Genomic DNA, 23,480 nt, shown 5'->3' with positions numbered 1-23,480 from the left:
TGTCTAGACGATCCAGCTGTGCCGATACCAACTCCTCGAATTTTTCTCTGAACATGAAGTTCTTCAGTGTCCATGTTTTTATTCTAGTAGACATTCAATTAGTCACAGAGCGTGATTGTTCAATGATCATATCGGCCACCAGCAATCGATGTTGAAGGATGCATGCTTCGACTGGAATGACTTTTGTATTCCTGAATAGTCGTCTGTGTTGTTGTCTGACGACAATAAAGTCAATATGTGTGCATGACATCCCGCTTTTATATGTGATAAAATGTTTTGCCTTCTTCTTAAAATAAGTGTTCAAACGGGAGAGTTTATGGCACATGCACATGCAATATAGAGACAAGGTTCAGACTGTATAAAATATATTATTGTCTTTTTATTAACTTTATTGCAACTCTATGTTTACCATAAAATTTGATTTGATAACGCCAAAATAATAAAAATGATTGAACCCCAATTGAACAATTAAACCAGCTCCTCTAAAATGTACTCATTTGCAGTGACGAGCATTTTAGATTAAATAGGATTTTATAATTATTTCATTATTAATATTTGGTATTTGGAGTTAGAAAATAAAAGGATGTTCCCATTATTATTATTATTATTATTATTTTTGAGATTTAAAGTCGAAGTGAACCTATTCTCATTTATTTTATTCAACTCATTTATAATATAAATTAAAATTTTATTAAGTTTTCATCCACTACCATTTGCAATAATAATAATAATAATACCAATAATAATAACATCAATAATAATAATATCCATAATAATAATAATAATATAATAAAATTTTAAGAATGTCTATAAAAATAATTCTATAGTTTAACTTTTATTCAGAAATGTCCAAAGAAAAGTTACTCAAACAAAGACCTTCCAACATGTTTTACTCCCTTGTAGACCTTTCAAAGTCAGTTCAAAGGTTAAAGAGGTCGAAAAGGTCGGAGTTCAAAGGGACTTTAAGAAACTCTTCCAACCATTCTTGTTCACTATTTCGGTTATAAAGGAAAATTTTATTTAAAATAAAAAATAAAAAATCTTTTGTCTATTTTTATTTTGAGATTTTTTAAAAACCATCATTGATAATAAGGCTGCTTGGATATGAATAAAAATGGTGATGAAGATGATGATGATGAGAGGATGATGGTGAGGATGGTGAGGAGGATGATGGTAAGGATGATGTTCATTTTCCTTCTTTTCTTTTCCAACACTTTTTTCCATTTTTTACAATGTCTCCCAGGTCGGTTGTGTAAGTTATGTTGGAGCTTCCATCTGGCAGTACGAAAATCTTAGAAGGAAGGTGAGGAAGATCAACGGTGGAGTTGTCGGCGGAGGAGGTGGTGGTGGGTGGTCCTCCTCCACTATTTATGGAAAAGCTGAATCCATAAGAAGAGAGGTGGTGATGATGATGATGGTGCAAAAAAGAAAAATTACATGATTGTGAAATCATTATTTTGCAAAATTTTTACCTACAAAATCTTTGGTTTCTACTCCAACTCCACCACCATCAACGTTATAACGTTAGAGCCAAAAATTAACAACGAAACATAGCATTAGATCTTATTTATTTTATTCACTAACATTAAAGCGTCATTGTCTAAGCTAAGATAATTTCGTCAAAACTGACAGTTAAATCACTGGTGGAATGGTTTGTCAGCCGGGGAGCGGACGGTGGTGGTCATCATGGCCTTGAACTTCGGGGTTTTCCTGCTCTTCAACCTACCATGATCAAATATTTTACTGCCAGTCCTTATTCTGGTATGTGCCATTTTTTTACGGACAGCATAAAAAGATTATAAGCACATACAATCACACACAAGCTTGCGCGGTGGCCACACCCACGCTCAACTTCAGTGCACACGACATGCACACACTCTAATATATATATATATATATATATATATATATATATATATATATATATATATATATATATACGATACGTAGACTGCTAACACACGCTCACGAAACAACACACACGTACACGACTACACACACGCATACGAAACAACACACACGCAGGCGCACCATGCGTCTCAATGTTCCTCTCCTCCTTCAGCCATCATTCATTCTTCCACCTCTTCGCCAACATGTACGTTCTCTGGTCTTTCACTCCATCCATCAGCGCCATCTTGGGCCAGGAACAGTTCCTCGCCACCTACGTCACTGCCGGTTAGTTCCTGATGATGAAATGATGATGATGATAGTGGTTGTTAGCTTAGACGGCAGGAGTGCCGATGTATTCTTCGTTGTTATTGCACACTAACCTAGTTCGATTCCCCGTTGTCTGAAACTCACATGGTATCAGATGCTTTTTTATCCATAATTTAATAATTAATTCATACATTGTTTATAATTGTTGTTGTTTAAGAAAAAAATAGTTTAATTTATTAATTTTTTATTGGTTCATTCAAATCATTTTCTCAATATTCATTTGGTAGTTACATCATCAAAATAACTCGATGTAGTCTCTCCCCATCTATGAGAGCTGTGAGTTTTTTGCTAATAAGGCTGCTGGATATTAATTAGGTTCATGAATATTAATTAAGTACATGAATATTAATAAGGTTTGTTTTAAGAATGTTGAAGAGAGATTGATATGTATGACTGACCAGTTGCTTACCTGCTTAATTGACCTTTGTTTGTCAATGATAATATATCATCATTTGCTGCTGGCTGCTGAACTACTAATTTTTGTACCAAATTCACATCTTTTGTTATCATTGTCATAGTTGTATCATCATCGTCATAATCATCTTATCATCATTTTCATTATCATCACAACCATCGTCATCACAATCACAAGTCAGGAGCCATAATGGCTGTGCTGGGCATGGTCTGCTCCAGGCATCCAGACGCCCACCTCAGTATCGCCTTCGTAGACAAACTCATCCCTCACTCCTTCTCTGCTGGTTCGGTCAATCTATATGCTGCTCATGTTGATGTCTGTCTGTCTGTTTGTCTACTTGTCTAGTTGTCTACATGGGTGTCTCCTGTAATGTTTCTATTTGTATCTGTCTGTTTCATTACAACGTGGCAAAACCTTAGGCACCGACCTAAAGAATAAAATATTTTAATAATAAGGATAATTAATTTTTTAATTTGTTGTTTATATTAATAATATTACTATTGGTATTATTTTTGTTGTTGTTGTTCTTAGTGCATTTGTTATTATTTGTAATTATTATTAGTGTCGTTAATAAAATTCTTAAAATTATTTTTGGTTTTGCGAGAGTTCGCTTCTGAATTTGCCTTTTTTATTATTACGCAAATAAAGTACATCAGGAATTTAATTTACTGAATTTTAATTAAGATAATGTAAAAATTAAAAGTGGTAAGGCGTTAATTACAGAAAAATATATATATATAATTTAAGCAACGACAAGGTTATTATAATTTAATTTATAATTTAAAACAATGATTTTACTAATATCCCATTAAATAATTAATAAAGAAGGTACCTAATATAAATGTATTAAGAATATTGCTTTTATTTTATTTATTTTTAAAAGTTAATTCGCCGCTGAATCATCTGTTAGTACGAACTTATGCTACTAACAAGACACCTTGTTGTGAGTTAAAATAAATAAAACAACACAATTAGGCGTAATAAAATGTTATCTTTTTTCCCACGTAAATCTCGAACCGTTTCGTTTACAAGCTCTCAGGAAAAAAAGGGTAGAAATCGAGAGAGAAGCAAAGACATAAAAATTAACATAGATTAAGTAACATTGAAATTGCAATAATCTTTAATAATAATTAATACATAAGATAGTTAATAAATGAATGTTTGATCCCTACACATCTCTATAAAATTTGTCATCAAAATATCATCCTTGTTTCGAGAAAGATGAGTCCAGTTATTATATTCCACACCGGCTGGGACTCAGCAGAAGGAAGAGGAGTTTCAAATACGAATTATAATATAATGAGGTAAACACTTCCGGGTCGACGTTAAGTTCCAAAGTAAAAGTTCAACCAAGTACACATAATTCCTAATCCACATTAAATTCATAGATAATCAAAAAAGGTACTGCAACATATGATGTGCGATCTCTGATTTAAATGAAATTATCATCTCAGGCAGGCCTACAAAAATGTGAACATTGCAAAAACAATTTACATTTTAATCCAAAATAATTTTGTTGTGGGTCTGCAACAGTTGTCTATTAAAGTTTATATAAAGACTCTGGTCTATTGAACATTGTGCTTGAATGAATTTTATATAGAGAGAATGACACAAATGTTATGCACGAAGTTTATTATTTAAAAATAAAACTCAAAACAATACAAAACAAAAAAAATCTAACATAAATAAATTTGAAAGAAGCAAACAAACAAATGCAATTTCAAACAAAGGTAACAAATGTTTGCAGTGTACGGAAATAAAGTTAAACCATAAAACGAAGAGTCATCTATCTCTCTTAATGTTTAGACAATGTGAAAACAGAAACAATGTGAAAAATTTAAAAGTAAATTTAAAATTGTAATAATATTTCATAAACGACAATTTTTCAAAACTAATTATTTATATTTTGGCCTATTAAACTTTTTAATAAGTTGAATCAGTAGCAGTAGATACTTTTGATGGAGCTGCTTTAGCCGGTGCAGCTTTCTTAGTATCTTTTGTTGATTCAGCTTTGTTAGCTTTGGCGCCACTTCTAATTTTGGGCTGCTTCATTTTATCGCCAACTTTTGCTTTAAAGTCTTTCACTGATTAAAAAATTATTGGTTATAAAACAAATGAATAAAAAAAATTTGTAAGTGATTAAAATTTAAATCTAAAGTATCTTTTAGTGCGAGAATGAATAATTAATGACAAAAAATCAAACTATTTAATTCAAATAGTACCAGCTTGAAGTTTTTCTTCGTATATCAATGGATGCTTCTTCTTGACATAAAAAATGGCACAACAAACTGATATTATCAAAAGTAGGAGCATAGATCCAAGAATCAATAGAGCATTCATTAATGTTCCCATTTGCACTGATGTCATCGGTGCTATCAAACAATGAAATCAATATAAAATTTCAATTTAAGTAGAAAATAAACTAAATAATTAAAATTAGCTTACTAGTTTTTTGGAACCTATTAAAATTGGCGGCATTATAGCATTCCGAAGTTATTTCTGGACCAATGAAAACTTTTGAGCAAATCAAATCTTTCGGACATGCACCGTTATTGAGCGAACAATCTAGGAAATATTTCAAGGTTGATCGCTATGAAGAATAACGGATAGAAGAGATTACCTCTCTTGTTGCAAAGTGGTCCAGTCCAACCAGGATCACACCTTCCTGGCTTACAATCCGGTGATCCAGCCGATGTGTCAATACAGAAGTGGCGTTCAATGCTTGCTTCGTACCTCAAGAAAGCTGGATGGTCATTGCATGTGAATAGATTAACCATAACTTATTTGATGTCTGTTGGAGTGAAAAACTTTCCAACGATTAGCAAAACGGTAATGAAAAAACGAATTGCCTAGCAAGAAGTAAATGCCCTAGCGGGAAACGAGTTCGTTCTCCAAGAAAGCGATTTGAAATATACCGAGACATGATTTGAAAATAACAGTTCACTGAAGTTCAAATAAAATGATGGGTAAATAGATATTTAGCAACTATCAAATTTTTAGCGGTCCAAAATATAAGACCATGAATGCGTATGCCTGATAAGAAAACTAATTCCGAACACAAGTTTTTCGAAATTTTCATTTTTGCTAGATTAATAAGTAAAATAGGTTTCACTACACTGAAATGTTATTTTTTCATGATTAAAACAAAAATACATATGCAACATAATTTTTGTGGAGCATGGAATTTTTTTGCTGGGTTTGGGACGTGGCACAAAGGTCGGGAAACACTGGCCAAGCAAGTATTTTAATTCATCTACTTTTATATAGAGAGAACATTCCATCGCCTCCACAAGATAGAGTCACATAGTCCTGGCATTTTTGATTGCACTTAGACGTGGCAACTTGAAATGAGGCATTCATCAAACTTCCACATATGCATTTAATTGAGTTCTGGATTATAAAATTGAACCAATTAAGTTGAGCTAAAATATTGGAGCACAATAAATGTAGTTGACCCACCATTATGGCAAATTCAATGGAGTTTTGCATCCTGCAGTGCACCGAGCAAGATTTAAATGCCTCACCCTGAGTGACCCCGATCACCTTGTTCTCTTGTTTCAATGCCTCCGAGTAACAACCAACGTAACTTGGTTTGGGCATTTCAGCTACAAAAAATTTGAAATCTGGTGTACAAGCCAAACAATTTTGGATTACAATAAACAAGACGCAGAAACAAGCAGTACATAGTTGAAATTAAAAAACTTGAAAAATTGCGTTGGAAACCTGAGAAAACAATGTAATGGTTAGGTCCTCCACACGGGCTGCCATCAGAACACACCACGTAGCAATTAGCTGATTCACTTTCATTTCTGGCTGACAAACCACAGTGACATTCATCACCATTCTTATGGGGTTAAATAATTTTTTCAATCTTAAAAATTTACGGATGATATAAGAATTCTGAAAAGATTTAAATTAATATGAGAAGATACAAAGCTCGAACACTCTGCAATTGGTACTCAAGCGAACTTAAATGATAATAATAATAATAATAATTAATAATCATAATAAACAATCATAATGATAATAATAATATTATTATTATTGACAAATAATAATTTATATTCTAAAAGCATTTTACGGCACCAATCTGAGTAATTAATAAATCCATTAGAAAAACCTACTTGACAACCACCATTTTTAAAACCAAAAATTCAAATTTCAAAAAGAATTTTCTCATTATTTAGTGAATTTTCTAATTTCAATCAATAAAAGAATTTACTAGCCTTCAAGCCGACAATGAGCATGGGGTTTTGAAGCACTTTGCAGAATTTTTTACATTCATCAAATGTGAGGTTCTTCGATTGCATTGTGTGCACAGTATGAAAAGAGCCAAAACATCCAACGTAATAATATACTGGCAAATTTTCTGCGTTAGAAATCAATCAAATTTCATTTAAATGATCATTTGTGAAATATTTACTGAAATAACCTGCAAAAACTTGAAAAATATTCAATCAATAACGTGAAAATTTTTGAAATGGCAACACGTGACTCATGGCGTAACGCAGAGAAATGAAAAAATTGAGAACAAACCTGCATAGACTTCAATCTCATCAATCGCCATATAATTTACTTCTTGTTTAATTTCAGGAAATAGAAAGACAAACATTGATTTGAAATCTGGATACTTGCATGTCACAAATTTGGGCGGTTCTGTACATACTTTCATGTTCACTTCATATGTATTGCATGGAATTCCAAGCGAGCCAGCCTGCAGGATATCGTCCAACTCAACCACATAAGTCAGGTTGTCCTTGCCTACAAAAATTGTATGAACATTTTCAAGTAGTTGGTACATGTGCAATCGAATTTATCACCATTACCAATATCAATGAAATTTGGCCTGTGGTAGACAACTACGTATTGCACTTTGTATAAAGTATCAAGATGCACAGTTATTGATATTTCATTTGGTGACCGAAGAACAAGTTCTGAAGGATTTCGTATGATGTGACCATCGACCAGATACTCTGGTTGATAGGTTTCAGGTTGTGGGACGGTTTCAACTCTCTTTCTGAATGCTACATTCTTAGACGGCAAATCTTTATTTCAAAATTAAGACGAGTTAACATGGATTACAAAAAGCAAATAAATTGTAAATGATTGAATAGAAGGAAGACCACCTTCACAAGTCCATTGAGCAGTTTTGTATTTGCCAGCTGGACAAACACATTCGCCAAATGTTTCTTCTTTAACTTCCAGTTTATTGCAGATCATATCGTCCCCACAGCCTTCTTCGTCTTCACAATCTTTGAATTTTTCAAATTAGAAAGCAAAGTTTACATTTTTGAATCGATTGAAACATAAGAAAAATTTAAACATATTTACGTCTTCTGTCACAGAAATCTCCAGTCCACCCAGCTTTGCATGCAGCATCACAACTTGATAAATCTTTCAGTTCATCAACTTTATTACCACAGTGAGTATAAACTGACTGACCAGCTGGAGCTTCCAAATATGTTCCAACTGTAAATTATCATTGATATTTAAACAAATTTATTAGTAAATAAAGTGTCACCTGATGAACAAATAAGATGATTAATCCCTAACAACTTTTTTTTACCTCTTACCTGAAAATTTGGCCGCACAATTGGTCCCGGCACATTTTTGATCCTTATTTCCAGGACATACTGTCAGGCAGTTGCTTTCATAGTTCTTCGGATCACCACAGGTCTCCTTATTTCTGGAGCTGCACCTGCATTCTTCTGTTCCCTGATACAATGCAATGATGTTCAATGTCCAGTACATGAATGTTTTAATTGCTATTTGATGTGAATTTTGATTGAAACGTCAAGGTAACGGCTCAAAAATTATCTTCAAAAAGTACAGTTACAGAGATTTTTTGTTTCTAGTAAATAAAGTTGAAATTTTATTTTGAAAATTGAGATACACCGAATATTTGAAAATTTAAGATTAGGGATCAGCTTTGTCTAATTTTAAAGGCCAAATAGCCAAATATTGCAACTTTCCTTATTTAGGCATTTTTTCTGGTTTCCAAAAAGTAAATGTTGATTATTAAAAACGGAAATTTATTGCCGTTACAGTTGCTAGAACATCTGGAATTAGACAAGAGATTGAATATTATCTCGTTAAATAATTAAATAATAATGAATGCTTTTCCCGAAAGCTTGTTTTTCATTCTAAAAAAAAATTCAAAATTTTGTATATATTGTCCTCGGATTTGACTGGTTATTTATATATATATTTATTCATTCAAAAAACTTGAACTTTTATTCGGTTTTTGGCCGCCAAATTCATTATTCGGTGCATATCAAGTTAAAAATATCGTACGTGTAAATTTTTTGCAAATAGTGATAAAAAACAAAATCATTTGATATGAAATATAGTAACTGTGAGATAAGCCAATGGTAATGAGTTTTCAGCACAGATCTTCATGCATAATTCTATGGTTAATGAAAATAAATTATTGAAAACTTTCGCATCATCAGGAACTACAGAGCCAGCATCGATCAGTGCATGTGTTATCAACATGGCAGGTTTTGCTGATAAATAAAAAAATTTCCGTTATAGTTAAGTTAACATTCAATGTTTCAATAAAAACAGACTCTGATAAATGGAATAATATGTAAGGCCGCCACATAATACATCCATGTTTTCGCATGTCATGTTACAAAGTATACTTGATACTGGGTAGGAAGCTTTTTCAACGCAGAAACACATTCTACCCTCCTGCCGGTAGAAAATTTAAAAACTTCAAATTAATAAAATAATTAACCTATTCTGTATTCAAAATGTCAAAAAATTTAAAGTGTTATATTCGTTAAAAGACTCTCGTTGATAAAACCAGGGTTAACACACGTCCGATAAATCCTGCCCTGTTTTGATCATAAATATTGGGATTTATGTCTGAGTTTTTGGATATCAAATATAAATTATTAGATTTTCTAAAAAAAATTTTTCAAGCTTATTGTTGTTAAATGTTAAAATGTTTTTTTTGAAATAATCGGCATTCGCAAGAAAAAAATGTTCCTTTGAATTTTTTCTCCGTACTATCCAATTTCCAGCTTTATATTTTTTTGATACGAAATGAATGTCTACTCTTAATGAAATTATGTAAAAAAAACCAAACGAAATGAACTTGATACCAAACTTAAAACCTAACCAAACCGAACCAGAATTTTGAACCGGACCAAACCGGAACTTTGGTATTGTTAGACACGAACCAAACCGAACAAAATGTTTTTATGCTACCGAAACCGAATTTGCGATGTTGTACATTTTGAAACTCGTGAATCCTCACCAAAACTGCCTACTATTAACCGTATAAACTAGAAAATGCTGATATAAGCAAAGCAGACATAAAAATTGTAAAAGAAGATTTACTGATAAAAATCCAATATCTTACGAGTTTCCGTTGCATCGGTTAAAACCGTTGCATCGGTATCTGGAATTTCTTATGCTTCAGCAATTCCTGTTGACATTGTAGATTTCCCGATACCTGCATCGGATTTTTCACATTTCCGATACCGATATATCGGTACTAAACTTTCAAGTTCCTGATACCGAGTCCGATCTAAATTGTGCTTTCTTCTCTTATTGCGTAATTTCATAAAGTCGAACCAAACCCAAACTACGCTCATGATCGATTCGAATCAAACTTCACTTGTAGTCAAAACTGACCTGAATTCTACTAACGGTTTAATCATAAACACTGGACAGAAACGAATCAGAACGATAGATCTATCCAAACAGAACTCAAACTTTATAAGATATGTTTGATTTGCATTTTTAAAAAACCTGCTCAAAATTAAACTTGTTATAAAATAAAAGAAAACTAACACTGAGTCCAATAAGGTAGGTACTTGGTATATCAACACAGAATCTCTCACACAACACTCTGCTGTAAACTGGTCTGACCAAGCTGTGCACCACAAGTGCAAAGCAGCCGATGTATTCCAACTTGCTCGTCATCACTGAACCCACCTCTTCAAGTTAAATTTATCTATTCAATTAGAGCTGAATGTGGAAATAATATTTATTTTCATAAATCATCTGTCGTGTACAAACTTTAGAGAATGTGGTAAATGTTAGTCAATGTTAAAAATTTGTTTTGTTAAGGTAGCGTTAAAAATTATTCATCCGATTGCTCTCCCAAGAAACGTTTATCAAGAAGTTAAAAATCTGTTTAAAACAAAATCTATGTAAAATTTAAACAAAAAATTGGCAAGCAATTATTTTATTGGTTGTAGGGGTTAAATTTTATCCACTTAGCGTCTTCATTCGGGCCCGAGGTCACCAATGATTTTTTCATCTGCGACTATTTTAACTGCTTTGACCAAATAAACGTTGCAACGATAATTATGTTGAAATTTTTATTTACATGTTCAATACATTAGTTCCAAAAAAAATATTGGTGAAAAAATTAGAGCTTTATGAAATAAAAGTAAAAAGTAGTAAATCAATCAATCAATCGATCAATCGATCAATCTATCAATCGATCAATCGACCAATCGACAAATCGATCAATCGATCAATCGATCAATCGATCAATCGATCAATCGATCAATCGATCAATCGATCAATCGATCAATCGATCAATCGATCAATCGATCAATCGATCAATCGATCAATCAATCAATCAATCAATCAATCAATCAATCAATCAATCAATCAATCAATCAATCAATCAATCAAACAATCAATCAATCAATTAGCTTGTGAAGCGCTATTTCCGTGATGTTCAACAGCGTTCCTCATGAATTTTGAAAACAGATGGGTCTTGAGATCCGCTCTGAACTTCGTAAGTTATGGAGAAGTAGTCAGAGAAGTAGGTAAAAAGTTCCAGAGAAAAGGGCCAGAAAAAGCGAAACAGATTTGGCAAAAGAGTGTTTAACACGAGTTAAAAAGAAGCGAGAACAAGAAGACGATCGTAAACCGGGGCGTTTAGATTCAATTAATATATCTGATAAGTACTTAGGAAATAATTTAGATTGAGACTTATACATAAACGTGCAAATTATAAAAAGTATTCTATATTAGTAAGAGTAAGAGTAGGATCATCAAGAAAAGGCAAAAGTTTTTTTATTCTACGTAGATGAAAGTAAGAGCTTCTAGCAACACTATTAATCTGAGAAAAAAGAGACATACTAGTAAATAATATCCCGGTGATAAGTCTGGTAAACGAAGACGAAATAATTTTAAAAATCTAGAAAGGATCGTTAGCAAATATTCACTTCCATGCGAATAATAAGCATTAATATTAAGATGCTTTAATGTTTCAACTACGACGAAACACATAAACTCCTTACCTTGGAGTTCGCCATTCTTGTTCAAACCATAATTGTCAGGATATTGGCATTCTGTTATATCCGATTCGGCCCTATGAAATGATCTACAAGTCGCATTCGGACCACATGCTCCCTTGTCCTCTGAACAGTCTATTTCAAATGAGACATTGTTTAATTATTTAAAAAGTTGTTGTTTAAGATTCTTAAACATATAGTAATACTAAAGTTCTAGAATTATTCATAAGAAACAAGTAATTCTTTCCAAAACGACAGCACTAAATAATTATTTCTACGAAATGAAATATTTCATAACAGCACCTCTCTTGTCACAAAACTCTCCAGTCCATCCAGCCATACATTGGCCTGCTTGACAGCCACTTGAAATCTCTTCTTCATTCATACAGAAGTGATAATTGACAGGGTTGTTTCTGTGGTTGAACAGGTTTCGTCCTGTGCAAATTAACCGAACGTTTTTTCTAATAATAAATTTTTTTTTCGGAAAGGAAAGATAAATAATGTCAAAATAATATTCACGTCGATTAAGATAAATTATGATCCAAATTTGAAACTTCAATAAAAATGGTTAACAGTTTGATGTTTAAAAACGTTGAAACCATTACTTTTGTACAATGAGAAGGTGTCGTCTGACCCGCATGTTTTCCCCTTCTCGTTTTTGCACGCCATATTACAACGTCTTGAATCGATTTGCTGATTTCTAGCATATAATCGGTCGCCACACACGCAATATTTACCTTCCTATCAATCACGAGATGCCGAAATGTATAGGAAGTATTCAATTTATTGTGCAACCAATAATTTATTCATTTACCACGATCAAATTAAATATCACCACCTTAATAACGTGGCAAACCACGTGCCAACATTTGAATCATATATAATATAGTTGTCATAGTTCTTTGATGTTTTTCGTACAGTCACAATCATCATCGACATCGCAAGAAAGTTAGATTAAAAAAAACAGTCGGCGTATTCCTTTGTTGTTTTGTCATTACCGATATCGCAATTAAACAATTAAATTATTTAACACGCCGGCATATGAAACTTTTCTTTGGTGAGTTTTGTTAGAATCAGTGGGTTTTATTGACGTATTTGTGTTTTGATACATACACCAAAGAAATCGGCGTTGATGTGTGCAGTGCACTTTTATTTTCGTGCGCGTCCAATTTTTCTATTTATTATTAAATTGCTATTTTAACATTTCATTACTGGTTTTTGGTTGCACAAAAGCGTGACAAACACCGAAGCAAGACGCGAAGCATAGGGGGAGGGAGAATTCGGGTCTTTCCCGTCCAATTTGGGACGTTGGCAACTATGGACAGACTATGCAAGATGGTTCCAGTGCCATATTACATGTTGCTACTACGCGGGGACCAGGTTCGAAGGTCATCAGTGCAAAAGCCGGAAATGATCTATACGCAGTCAGATGTTGATTACATGTCATGCGGCCGTAGAGCCTAGGTCGAAATTACATAAAAAACAGAAATTAATAACGTAACGTTAATGCATTAAAATTAATGCTGGATGAAGGCTATGTTAACCAATGTTAACTACCTTGATAGCAAATTCTTCAAACTGGTAAGCATTGCAATATAGGAAGCACGATCTGAATGGTGAATTTGTGACATCGGCCTCCAATCTCGACAGTGCTCTCGGTTCAATTGCGTCACTGCTGAAACAACCTAAGTAACTTGGCTTGTTCAATAGAGCTGCAGTTTTCAAACATTCAACATACATAATAACAAACATTTTTATTAATTAAATTAAAGGTGAAGTTATAGTTAATAAAAACTTGTTTCGTGCTTTATGAGAAGACCTGTTCTGATTATTTTATCACAATTTATGCTGCAAAATATAGTTTTTGCTGTTAACATTCTGCTATAATTTACAAGTGCGTTGTACAAAGTTAATTTTTCAAAATTGATGATTGATAGTTACCTGAAAAGACCCTGTAAAAATTTAAGCAAACAGTTTCGTCCAATTGAACGTCTGCATCTACCCCGCAGTGACAAAATTTTTCTTTCTAAAAGATACATTTACATATTGAAATCAATTGCTTTAATTTAGTAAAAACTATAATTCTTACAATAATATTGTTATTATAGTTTTTATTATCAATACAAATACAAAAATTTGTAGAGCTTCGCTCCAACAGCTGCTTTAGTGGCGCCAGGAGTCTACAAACACAATTTTAAAAGTTGATTTTTTAGCCCGCTAGTGGGATTCGACATAAGAGAAGTTTCAAAAATTTGATGAGATTCCTTGAAGGGGTCTGGTAGGTTCTCGAAGAGATAGGAAGTTGCACGGGTGCACTGCAGATAGCTTCGCTCGCTCTGATTTTGATTGTTAGAAGTGTAATTTTGTATATAATACCAATAGAGCAGAAATTCAAAACAGCCCAAAAAGATTGGAAAAAATGTAACGAAGAAAATTGTTGAAAATAAGTTCGACAGATTTGGCTCAAACGACATGTAGAAACTTATTTGTCTATTGCTGATAAAACTAAACGCCTACCCAGAGTTGCAAAACATAAATAGTCGGCGAGTTTGCTCTGAAAGTAAAAGTGCCATGTCTGGCGCTGTTATTGTTGCAATGACCTGGTTCAAATGCTGTCTGAAACTCAAACAACTCTACAACATCATGTATAAATAATGCGAGTGTTAAAAGACTGGAGAAAGCCTATAGGTTAAATCCATCTAACTCTCTTTATTCTATCTATGAATCTGAATTAATTAATTATAAATATTTACTATTCTCTAAACACTCTACTTTTCTTAGAAATTCTATACCATCTGCTTCAACATTTAAAAATAGATGGTCTGTTCTATCTAAACTTCTTCATAAGAAATCCTCTCACTCATCTTTTTCTGCTCAACAGTTTCATGACTTTTTTGTAAATAAAATTACTTTTTTAAGAACATCTAATTCTAATTTTTTTCCTCACAACTTTACTAAACTTACTACTAAATCTTTTTCTTTATTCACTCCAATAAATCTTCTAGAACTTACTAAAATCATTAACTCTATGTCGTCAACAACATGTTCTCTAGATCTACTTTTTTCTAAATTATTTAATACATTTTCTTCAATACTTTATCTTATCATTCTCAAATTAGTTAATTATCTATTTGCCACCTCCAAATTTCTTACTTCTTATAAGAATTCTATTGTTATTCCTATTCTTAAAAACTCTTTCTTAGATCCTACCTCTTTATCTAATTATAGACCTGTTACTAAATTCATCTCTAAAAAAATAGAAAAAGTAGTTTATAATCAATTGTCATCTTATTTAAACTCTAACTCCTTGTTACTTGTATCTCAATCTGGTTTCTGACCTGCTCACAGTACTGAAACTTTTTTACTCAAAATACATAACGATATCCATCTCACTAGTGACAATAGTAATCTTACTCTTCTTCTTGCTCTTGACTTTTCCTTTGCTTTTCCTCTGATCATACTATTCTCTTGAGGCTGCTACATTTTTCTTTAAAATTACTGATTCCTGTCTATCTTGGTTTTCTTCTTATCTCTGTAATTCTTTTTTTTCTGTTGTTCTCAATAATTCTACTTCTAACTTCTCTTGGTTCTATCCTTGGCCCTCTTCTATTTATACTCTATACCTCTGAACTACCTCATATTATTAATAACTTTTCTTTCACTAGTCACTAGTGCTGATGATTCTTATATTTATACTTCTTTTCCTCCATCTAATCTCAATAGTGTTCTTCATAATCTATTATTATTATTATTATTATTATTATTATTATTATTATTATTATTATTATTAGAGAACTTGTAGAGCGCCTTTTATAGTCACCCAAAGGCGCTCCATGATTTGTGCGAATCAATCCAAGAAGATATGAGTTTTCAATTCCTTGCGAAACTGTTGAAGAGTCAATCCCGGTCGAGGCAGGTGATGGGGCAAATTATTCCAGATCGAAGGACCAGCAACTGCAAAACTTCTATCAGCAACAGCTAACTTTGTTTTCGGCACCATCAATAGATCTTGATCATCTAAACGCAACTTGATTGACGGATGAGATCTAACTCTACGTATTATCATTTCAGACAGGTAACTTGGACTGAGACCATTCAGGCATTTGAACACCATGATAGAAATTTTGTATAAGATTCTTTTCCTAACATTAAGCCAATGAAGATCCAACAACGTTTGACTAATGTGATCAAACTTCAAACGGCCACTGACAATCCTGGCCGCTCTGTTCTGAATTGACTGTAGAGAAGACAATGTACTGTTTGATACTCCATAAAAAACACTGTTACAGTAGTCCAACTTTGAATGAACAAATGCATGAACCAAACATTTCAATGTGTCATTATCTAATGAGTTTTTAACTTGATTAAGCCTTCTAAGCTGAAATGAGCACTCCTTACTAAGCTTTTTGGCATGAAAATTCATTGACATATTTTGATCCAATACGATCCCCATGTCACCAACGGAGGAACAAAAATTAACATCCGACCCAGATATGTTGATAGACTCAACATCAATTTTCTCCAGCTGTTGCCAGGTACCAATCAAAAGTAGTTGAGTTTTACCTTCATTCATCTTCAATCTGTTATCTATCATCCACCCATTGAGTTTTTCGATGCAACATACAAATCTATCAACTTCATCTTCAAACGTTGTATTACATGCAATCGGAACAATTATTTGCACATCATCAGCAAACGCATGATACTTGAAATTAAATTCCTCAATAATTGGGAACATATCAGCTGTATAAAGTAAAAACAACAAAGGCCCAAGGACTGAGCCCTGAGGAACTCCAGACGTGACTATCTCAACATCTGACAACCCGTTGTTAAAGAAAACTTGCTGAGTCCTTCCAATTAGGTATGATTCAAACCATGAGGCTACTACATGAGAGACACCAAAAAGATATTTCAATTTATCAATCAACAAGGTGTGATCAACGCAATCAAAGGCAGCACTCATGTCCAATAAAGCCAACAATGAAACTTTGTGTTGATCCATAGCTGCAACTAATGTAGACGTAACATCAATTAAAACGTCTCAGTTGAATGGTTCTGCCTATAGCCCGATTGGTAAACAGGCATCAAATTATGTCTATTCAGATGACTTAAGAATTGCCCAAAACAATACGTTCAAGAACCTTAGGCAAAAACAACAGATTGGATATTGGACGGAAATTAGAAATATCACTTTTATCAAGGGATGACTTTTTTAATATAGGAGTTACAACAGCGTGTTTCAGAGGATTAGGAAAACAACCAGTTCTTAAGCACAAGTTAACAAAAAACGTCAAGAATGGAATAAACAAGTCGATATATGATTTAAAAACTTGAGTCGGAATAAAATCATTTGAAAAGGATTTTGTTGGAGAACCTAAAACAATTTTTTTAATTTTGTCACCGAGACAGATTCAGACCCAGGACGATAAATGGACAACAGAATTACTTTAGAATTTTTCAATGAAAAAACAATGGCCAGTGCCTCAAATGTCAAATCTATCTCTATGTCTTTCTTCAATTGTCGCTTAGTCTGACTCTATGTGTCTTAAACTTAATCCTTCGAAATTTGAATTAATTTGTTTTAATAAATCTAAACACTCTATTACTATTCCTCCTATTATCTAACCTGATTCTAAAATTAAAATAAAAATCTTTTGCCTTTTCTTGATGATCCTACTCCTCGCCTTCTTTTTATTTTGTTAGTCTTATCTAGGATTAATTATTGTTACTCGATCTACTATGGTCTTCCTGATTCTATACTCTATCCTTTACATAAGGCTTTTAACTTTGCTGCTCGTCTAGTTGCCCGTGTCCATTTCTTTTATCAAATATCTCCATATCTTGTTCTTTTGCACTGGCTACCTATAAAATATAGAATAATTTTTAAAATTTGCACATTTTTGTATAAGTCTCAATTTAAATTATTCCCTAAGTATTTATCAGATATATTAATTGAGCCTAAACGCCCCGGTTTACGATCGTTTTCTTGTTCTCGCTTTTCTTAACTAGTGTTGAACACTCTTTTGCTAAATCTGCTTTTGCTTTTTTCGCCCTTCTCTCTGGAACTCTCTACCTACTTCTCTGACTACTTATCCACCACTTACGAAGTTCAGAGCGGGTCTCGAGACCCATCTGTTTGCAATATTCACTGAGAAGCGCTGTTGAACATCGCGGAAATAGCGCTTTACAAGTTAATTGATTGATTGACTGATTGATACGATGATTGCGCTGGCACACAAAATACGTGTGCATGTCGTATTGTGTAACTAGCAGAGATTTAGTTGTAAGTTCAGAATAATATGTAAGCTCTTCTGTGTATATTAGAACTGCAAAATGATGAACGAAAATCGTCGTTTATAATCTTATGTCTCATCTGTTTTATAGCGTAGAAATAGTAATTGCAAAATTTGACAATGACAATTGCACGGTTATGGAAAACTGGGTAATGCCATGAAGATTTATACTGCATTTTAGATCCTGCAAAATTTATTTATAGTTTGAAATAAGGAAAATTTCAGCAACTGTAGCGTGCAATGTCTCGAATTTGTAAAAAATAAGTTTAAAAGTGGCGATAAGTTTAAAAAACTGATGAACATTGCTTGTGCAGTCCAGCGGAGAGCGTGGAGCTTTTTCGGCAAGATTTTAAGTGGATACAGAAACACAAAAATGAGCACAGCCTGCGTCTTGATAAACAAAGTTGTCTCTGCTATAACATTGTTCCGAACAGAGAAAATGTAAACTGTGAAAATGAGGGTAAAAAACAATGGTCGGAAGAAGCGTTGTTGGTGCTGACGGGAGAGACTTGATTTTTAAAATTATATTCACACATTTTCTTTTGCCAGTTTATTGTTTTTTTTTCTTTCCTTTCCACCCCCTCTCTTCCTCTCTATCTTTCTCATTCTCTCTCTCAATTTCTCTTTTTTTTCTTTCTCTCTCTAGGTTGAATTTTCAAGTATCAACAAATTTTCTAATTGAAAAAATCTAAATAAAAATAACTAGTGACTTACGTGTATTGCAAATATAAAATTTTCTATATTGAATCCTGCACAATATTTATGACATTGTTCATCGTTGCCAAGATTTTCATCCTTAGATGAATTAAACGTTCTAAATTTTTCAAAACAACCAACGTAGGCGAACTGATTCTGTTTTTTGTCTAGAAATATAATTATAAAAAGATTAACTAACAAAACTATAAAGATTTGTAAATGTTTAATGACAAAGAGATGATGGAAACTACAAAGCCATTTAAACGCACCGGCTCCATAGACTTCGACTTCACTGAAAGCAAAAACACTGTCTTGTTCTTCTACATCTTTCTGGATGATAACGAATCTACTTTTTTGCTCCGTCCTGGTGCAGTTAATGCTGATCGCATCGTGTTCGTTGCAATTACCTAAACTCATTGGATATTTTCCACATTCAACTGATTCCAGCTTTGACGAGTTGAGATGCACAACAATTTTTCCTAGGGTTTAGTGAACTTTATTTAACAAGATACCTTTACAAACATCGAAATTAATTTTCAGTTATGTAGAAAAATAAAAATAAATTAAATTAGTAATTTCAAACTTTAAAACAAGTTAAAAAATATTTATAAAGTTTTTACAACATTTTAATGAAAGACAGAATGAACATTTTAGATTTAATTCGATAAAAAATCACAGAAGGGTAAAAAAATTAAATTGTTTATTAACTTCGGCATTGATGGTCGCAAATCCTAGGATAAATAACGATTTTTTCTATCGGATATTCATCTTCCAGATCAACTGCCATCCAGCCATTAAAAGAACTAACTGAACTCTTCAAATAAAGCAAACTTACAAACTCCCACTCCATCATATTTCCATCCACTGTATACTCCCAGTTTGATGTTATTAAATATGCTTCATCTAAAGATGAAGCGGAAAAATCATTTCTATCAAAAAGTTCTGCTGTTATCTTCTTACCAAATGCTAAGTTTACTGTTTTTGGCAGAGCTGTAAAAATTTGTGAGTTGTTGATAACTATAAAATGTTATGATACCTTTGTTAAAAAAAACTCTTACAAAAATGTATTATATTAAACGAACAGAATCATTGAAAATTAAAATTTCTTACGTGAACACTTTGAAAAATGTTCTTTGTAATAGTTTTCCTGGCAAACACATTCAGAATATTCCTTCCCCAGAGCAACTGTTTTGCGACAGGTTAACGGCCTACAGACATCAGAGTTGGCTGAACAATCTAATTAATATAACAATATTTTCTTTTGTGAAATAATTAATTGTAACAAATAAAAAATACAAAATTGAATAATTATTAGACACAATTGAATTTAAAACAAAATCATTAGAGCAGAAAGCACAGTAAAATGCAAAGAAAAAAGAAGATATTGCACGAGGAGTGCTTGAGTGGTTGATGAAAGTAAGGAAAACTTGAGAAAAGCCATTGGAACAAAATTTGAAAAATTAGAAGTTCCTTTGTTTTTCACATCCTCATCGGAAACCTGCCCAATTGAGAAAGAAGGACATACGGATTGGAAGCATTTAAACTGGAGTGCTGCGAAAGGTTGTAGGGGACAAAAAATGACAACGGCGTCTTGAAAAACCTGCTTGAAAAATACGAATGTACAAACCGAAAAACATTTTCAAAATCAGAAAAAATAAAATACCTCTTTCTCCACATAAAACTCCAATCCAGCCTGCCTCGCACTCTGTGCATTTGATTCCATCGATTATTTTGCATCTTGATTGGCGTGAGTAAGCCGTTTGAAATTCAAAGTGCCTTACCGCTATTTATTAACGTTACAAACGTTACTAACGTCACATAAAAACTTGCAATTAAATTACAATTACTAAAAATTACAGTATTTATCAATACTTTTAAAATCAAATCCACTTTTTTTTAAGCTGAAACTAGGTTCTAGAGCACACACTAAAAATGTCAATTTTTACTATTTTTATTAAAATAAAATCAACAAAATCTAAATAGAACAAAATGTATAAAAGAATACTTGTTCTTCTTGGCTGGCAATTTTTTCCAGAACACATCTGATGATCACTTCCAGGACATTTAACATTACAATTGGACAAACCTTCCGAATTCGACAAACATTTAATTGCAGCAGTGTCGTCAGATGGTTTGGAACAATAACACAGGGGTTCATTACCTGGTTCGTTCTGTATCAGAAATAGTTGGGTCGAGTTCAACTTTTAAATTTTAAGGAATAAAAATTTTTTTCCTAAAACTATATTTTTTAAGTTTGATCAACTATTCTCAAAAATTAGTCTATAACTTTCAATTGTACAACTTATTTCCATTTGGAAAACAGTCATAGTTTAACTAAAAATATTTAGTTGCCCGTCACCACCATTAAAGGTTTTAATAGAATAATTCAGTGAGCTGGTTCGTGTGAACCTTTTAAATGTAATTTTTTTAAATTTTAAATGTTTCAACAAATAACAGCAATAAATTATCAAAAAAACCTTCAATGTAGCATATGGAAGATTTCTTTCAAAGCATATTGAAATGCATTTGTCGATTGTTAACTCTAGTACAGAAACTTGCGAATGATTGCTAGTGCTAACGTCAAACTCATCTAAGCTTACCAGAGATTTGCTGAAATCCAATCTTTCTTTAACTGATGAAATTTAAATTAATCTCATTTATCTTTATCATTACTTTAACAATTCCGAAATCTTATTTACATCGCTTTAATTCTGCATTCAACTGATTCTTTTTTATTTTAAATATTTCAACGGTAAATAACAAAGTGAATAACTTTGAAAAACAGAGAAAAACTCGAGGCCGCCGCAACGATCGTGATCATTGGGACACTTCCTGTCACAATGAGATGAACTGACTGGATATTTTGCACTACTCAGGCAGTGGCATGCCTCACCTCTCTGTCGTTCAACGTTTTCAGATTTTCATTCAAATTTTAGTTATCCTTACTTACAAATCATCAAGAACCTACTTGCAAGCCAATCATGAAAATGTTCTTCACGGACAAACAGAAGCTCTTGCAATCTGTATAGGATTGAACAGGCGTGGTCTTCTCAATGACAACACTCCAGTAACATCCAAGATACATGACACCTGTCCCAACTTCGAATTGAAAAATTGTTGGTTTGGCAATCCAAACAAAACGCACAAACAATACAAATTTTACATGTATTTTTAAATTTTAATTTTAGATGTAATTTAAATTAAACATTTTGGTTTCTATATAATTATTGAAGTCTATGAAAACATACTTGGAAGATATCCCCATTTTTTAGACTCTTTGAATCCGTCTGGAATTCTACACTTAGTTAAAGTTTTACGATCAGAATATTCTATTTTTACACAAAGATTGTAACCACAGTCACCATTGTTTACTTTACAATCTGTTCCAATCACGATAGATTTAAATATAAAAAATGTTCAGTAGTAAAACGAAACAAAAAACTGAAGGGTTTCAAAGCAGTTTGAATTAAAGTCAACGTTACTTAACTCAATGTAAAAATCATTTGAGTTTTTATAATAAGTACATTTAGGATCGTGTATAAAATCTCATAAATTTTGAATTTATTGAGATCAAGATGAAGAAGACGTAGAATTGAACATACGTTATATAAAAATCACAGACAGTGGGTTCAAACATAGCGAAATGAATTTAATTGAGTCCAGAATGTAAAAACTTCAATATATCGAACTGAGATTAACGAAAGTACCTCGAATATCGCATAGTTCTCCTTTCCATCCGCTTTTGCATGCGTTGGATCGGCATCCAGTCGAGTCGATACAAAAATTATTTTGAGGTCTTTCACGAAAATCAAACCTGCCATAAACTTAAAATTAAGAAAAAAGTTAATAAAAGAATTTCGGCATTTACTTCTACTACTGCTACTTTTACTACTACTACTACTAATAATAATAATACTGTTACTACTACTACTACTAAAAATACTTCTGCTAAAAATACTCAAAGGCATCTGGAAAAATAGGGAGGAGGAAGCAATTGCCACCATTTTAAGCCGGGCTGGAAACTTTTTTCGTTAAAGTAAGTTTTTCAAGAAAACGAACCAAGTATTTTAAATGATTTGAAATCATCATTTTCAATCATATATGTATCACAATAACATATATAGGAACTTTTTTATTATCGTTACATATACTATGTAAAAGAGTCCCGTGATAATTTTATGACCTATGACCAATGAAATTTTCATCAACCAAAAAAATTTGCAAATTTTTAACGTCTTTTTCTCATTATAATATACCCTTATACTTTTTTGCGTTTTACACATTCTTATTATCGTGGAAATAATTTCATTAATTATATTTCAGAAATATGTTATAATAATTTTTCGTAGAAACACTTTTTATTATTTTGTACAGTAGTACTCCCTACTAACGACTTTAGAAATGTCATAGAAATTTGGTCTTAAAAGGGAGGTTTTGTGGTTTTTGTGCACACTCAAAGCTTTGTATACCCTCAGTATGTTGATGTCAGAACTCGGATGATTGAGGAAGGGTCTATGGGTGGGTGCATGCAGAAAGGAAAGTACGTTACCAATGTGGAAGGTGTCGTGCATTATTTTTAAGTCATCTATACAA

At 32.6% G+C, this 23,480-nt stretch overlaps 5 protein-coding genes across 5 annotated transcripts; 1 reads left to right on the top strand and 4 right to left on the bottom strand.

Moving 5' to 3' along the window:
- Positions 1–845: 845 nt before the first annotated feature.
- On the top strand, positions 846–2,977 carry HELRODRAFT_178960 (hypothetical protein; the record flags this gene model as incomplete). The annotated part of the gene is made up of 6 exons (XM_009027833.1): positions 846–859; positions 919–1,000; positions 1,244–1,346; positions 1,633–1,761; positions 2,026–2,175; positions 2,814–2,977. The coding sequence occupies 6 exons, from the start codon at positions 846–848 to the stop codon at positions 2,975–2,977; spliced, it is 642 nt and encodes a 213-aa protein (XP_009026081.1).
- Positions 2,978–4,555: 1,578 nt separating this feature from the next.
- On the bottom strand, positions 4,556–8,383 carry HELRODRAFT_178959 (hypothetical protein; the record flags this gene model as incomplete). Its single annotated transcript, XM_009027832.1, has 12 exons — positions 4,556–4,716; positions 4,855–5,004; positions 5,078–5,197; positions 5,253–5,375; positions 5,890–6,022; positions 6,092–6,237; positions 6,855–7,001; positions 7,169–7,393; positions 7,453–7,677; positions 7,759–7,884; positions 7,964–8,101; positions 8,206–8,383. The coding sequence occupies 12 exons, from the start codon at positions 8,381–8,383 to the stop codon at positions 4,556–4,558; spliced, it is 1,872 nt and encodes a 623-aa protein (XP_009026080.1).
- A 579-nt stretch (positions 8,384–8,962) lies between these two features.
- HELRODRAFT_178958 (hypothetical protein) lies at positions 8,963–12,567 on the bottom strand (the record flags this gene model as incomplete). The annotated part of the gene is made up of 8 exons (XM_009027831.1): positions 8,963–9,138; positions 9,277–9,325; positions 9,441–9,502; positions 10,095–10,188; positions 10,436–10,581; positions 11,905–12,033; positions 12,202–12,333; positions 12,504–12,567. 8 exons carry the CDS (start codon positions 12,565–12,567, stop codon positions 8,963–8,965), a joined length of 852 nt encoding a protein of 283 aa, XP_009026079.1.
- A 646-nt stretch (positions 12,568–13,213) lies between these two features.
- HELRODRAFT_178957 (hypothetical protein) lies at positions 13,214–15,357 on the bottom strand (the record flags this gene model as incomplete). Its single annotated transcript, XM_009027830.1, has 4 exons — positions 13,214–13,358; positions 13,478–13,610; positions 13,840–13,924; positions 15,313–15,357. 4 exons carry the CDS (start codon positions 15,355–15,357, stop codon positions 13,214–13,216), a joined length of 408 nt encoding a protein of 135 aa, XP_009026078.1.
- A 2,322-nt stretch (positions 15,358–17,679) lies between these two features.
- On the bottom strand, positions 17,680–23,458 carry HELRODRAFT_178956 (hypothetical protein; the record flags this gene model as incomplete). Its single annotated transcript, XM_009027829.1, has 13 exons — positions 17,680–17,760; positions 18,906–19,054; positions 19,157–19,334; positions 19,696–19,877; positions 19,998–20,123; positions 20,551–20,670; positions 20,974–21,058; positions 21,365–21,519; positions 21,661–21,784; positions 21,856–21,986; positions 22,136–22,187; positions 22,595–22,711; positions 23,279–23,458. The coding sequence occupies 13 exons, from the start codon at positions 23,456–23,458 to the stop codon at positions 17,680–17,682; spliced, it is 1,680 nt and encodes a 559-aa protein (XP_009026077.1).
- Positions 23,459–23,480: the final 22 nt, after the last annotated feature.

Source organism: Helobdella robusta, assembly GCF_000326865.2.
Source record: "Helobdella robusta unplaced genomic scaffold HELROscaffold_51, whole genome shotgun sequence".
NCBI lineage: Eukaryota > Metazoa > Annelida > Clitellata > Rhynchobdellida > Glossiphoniidae > Helobdella > Helobdella robusta.
The sequence above is the reverse complement of the archived record's forward strand: the minus strand, read 5'-3'. Positions and strand labels throughout refer to the sequence as shown.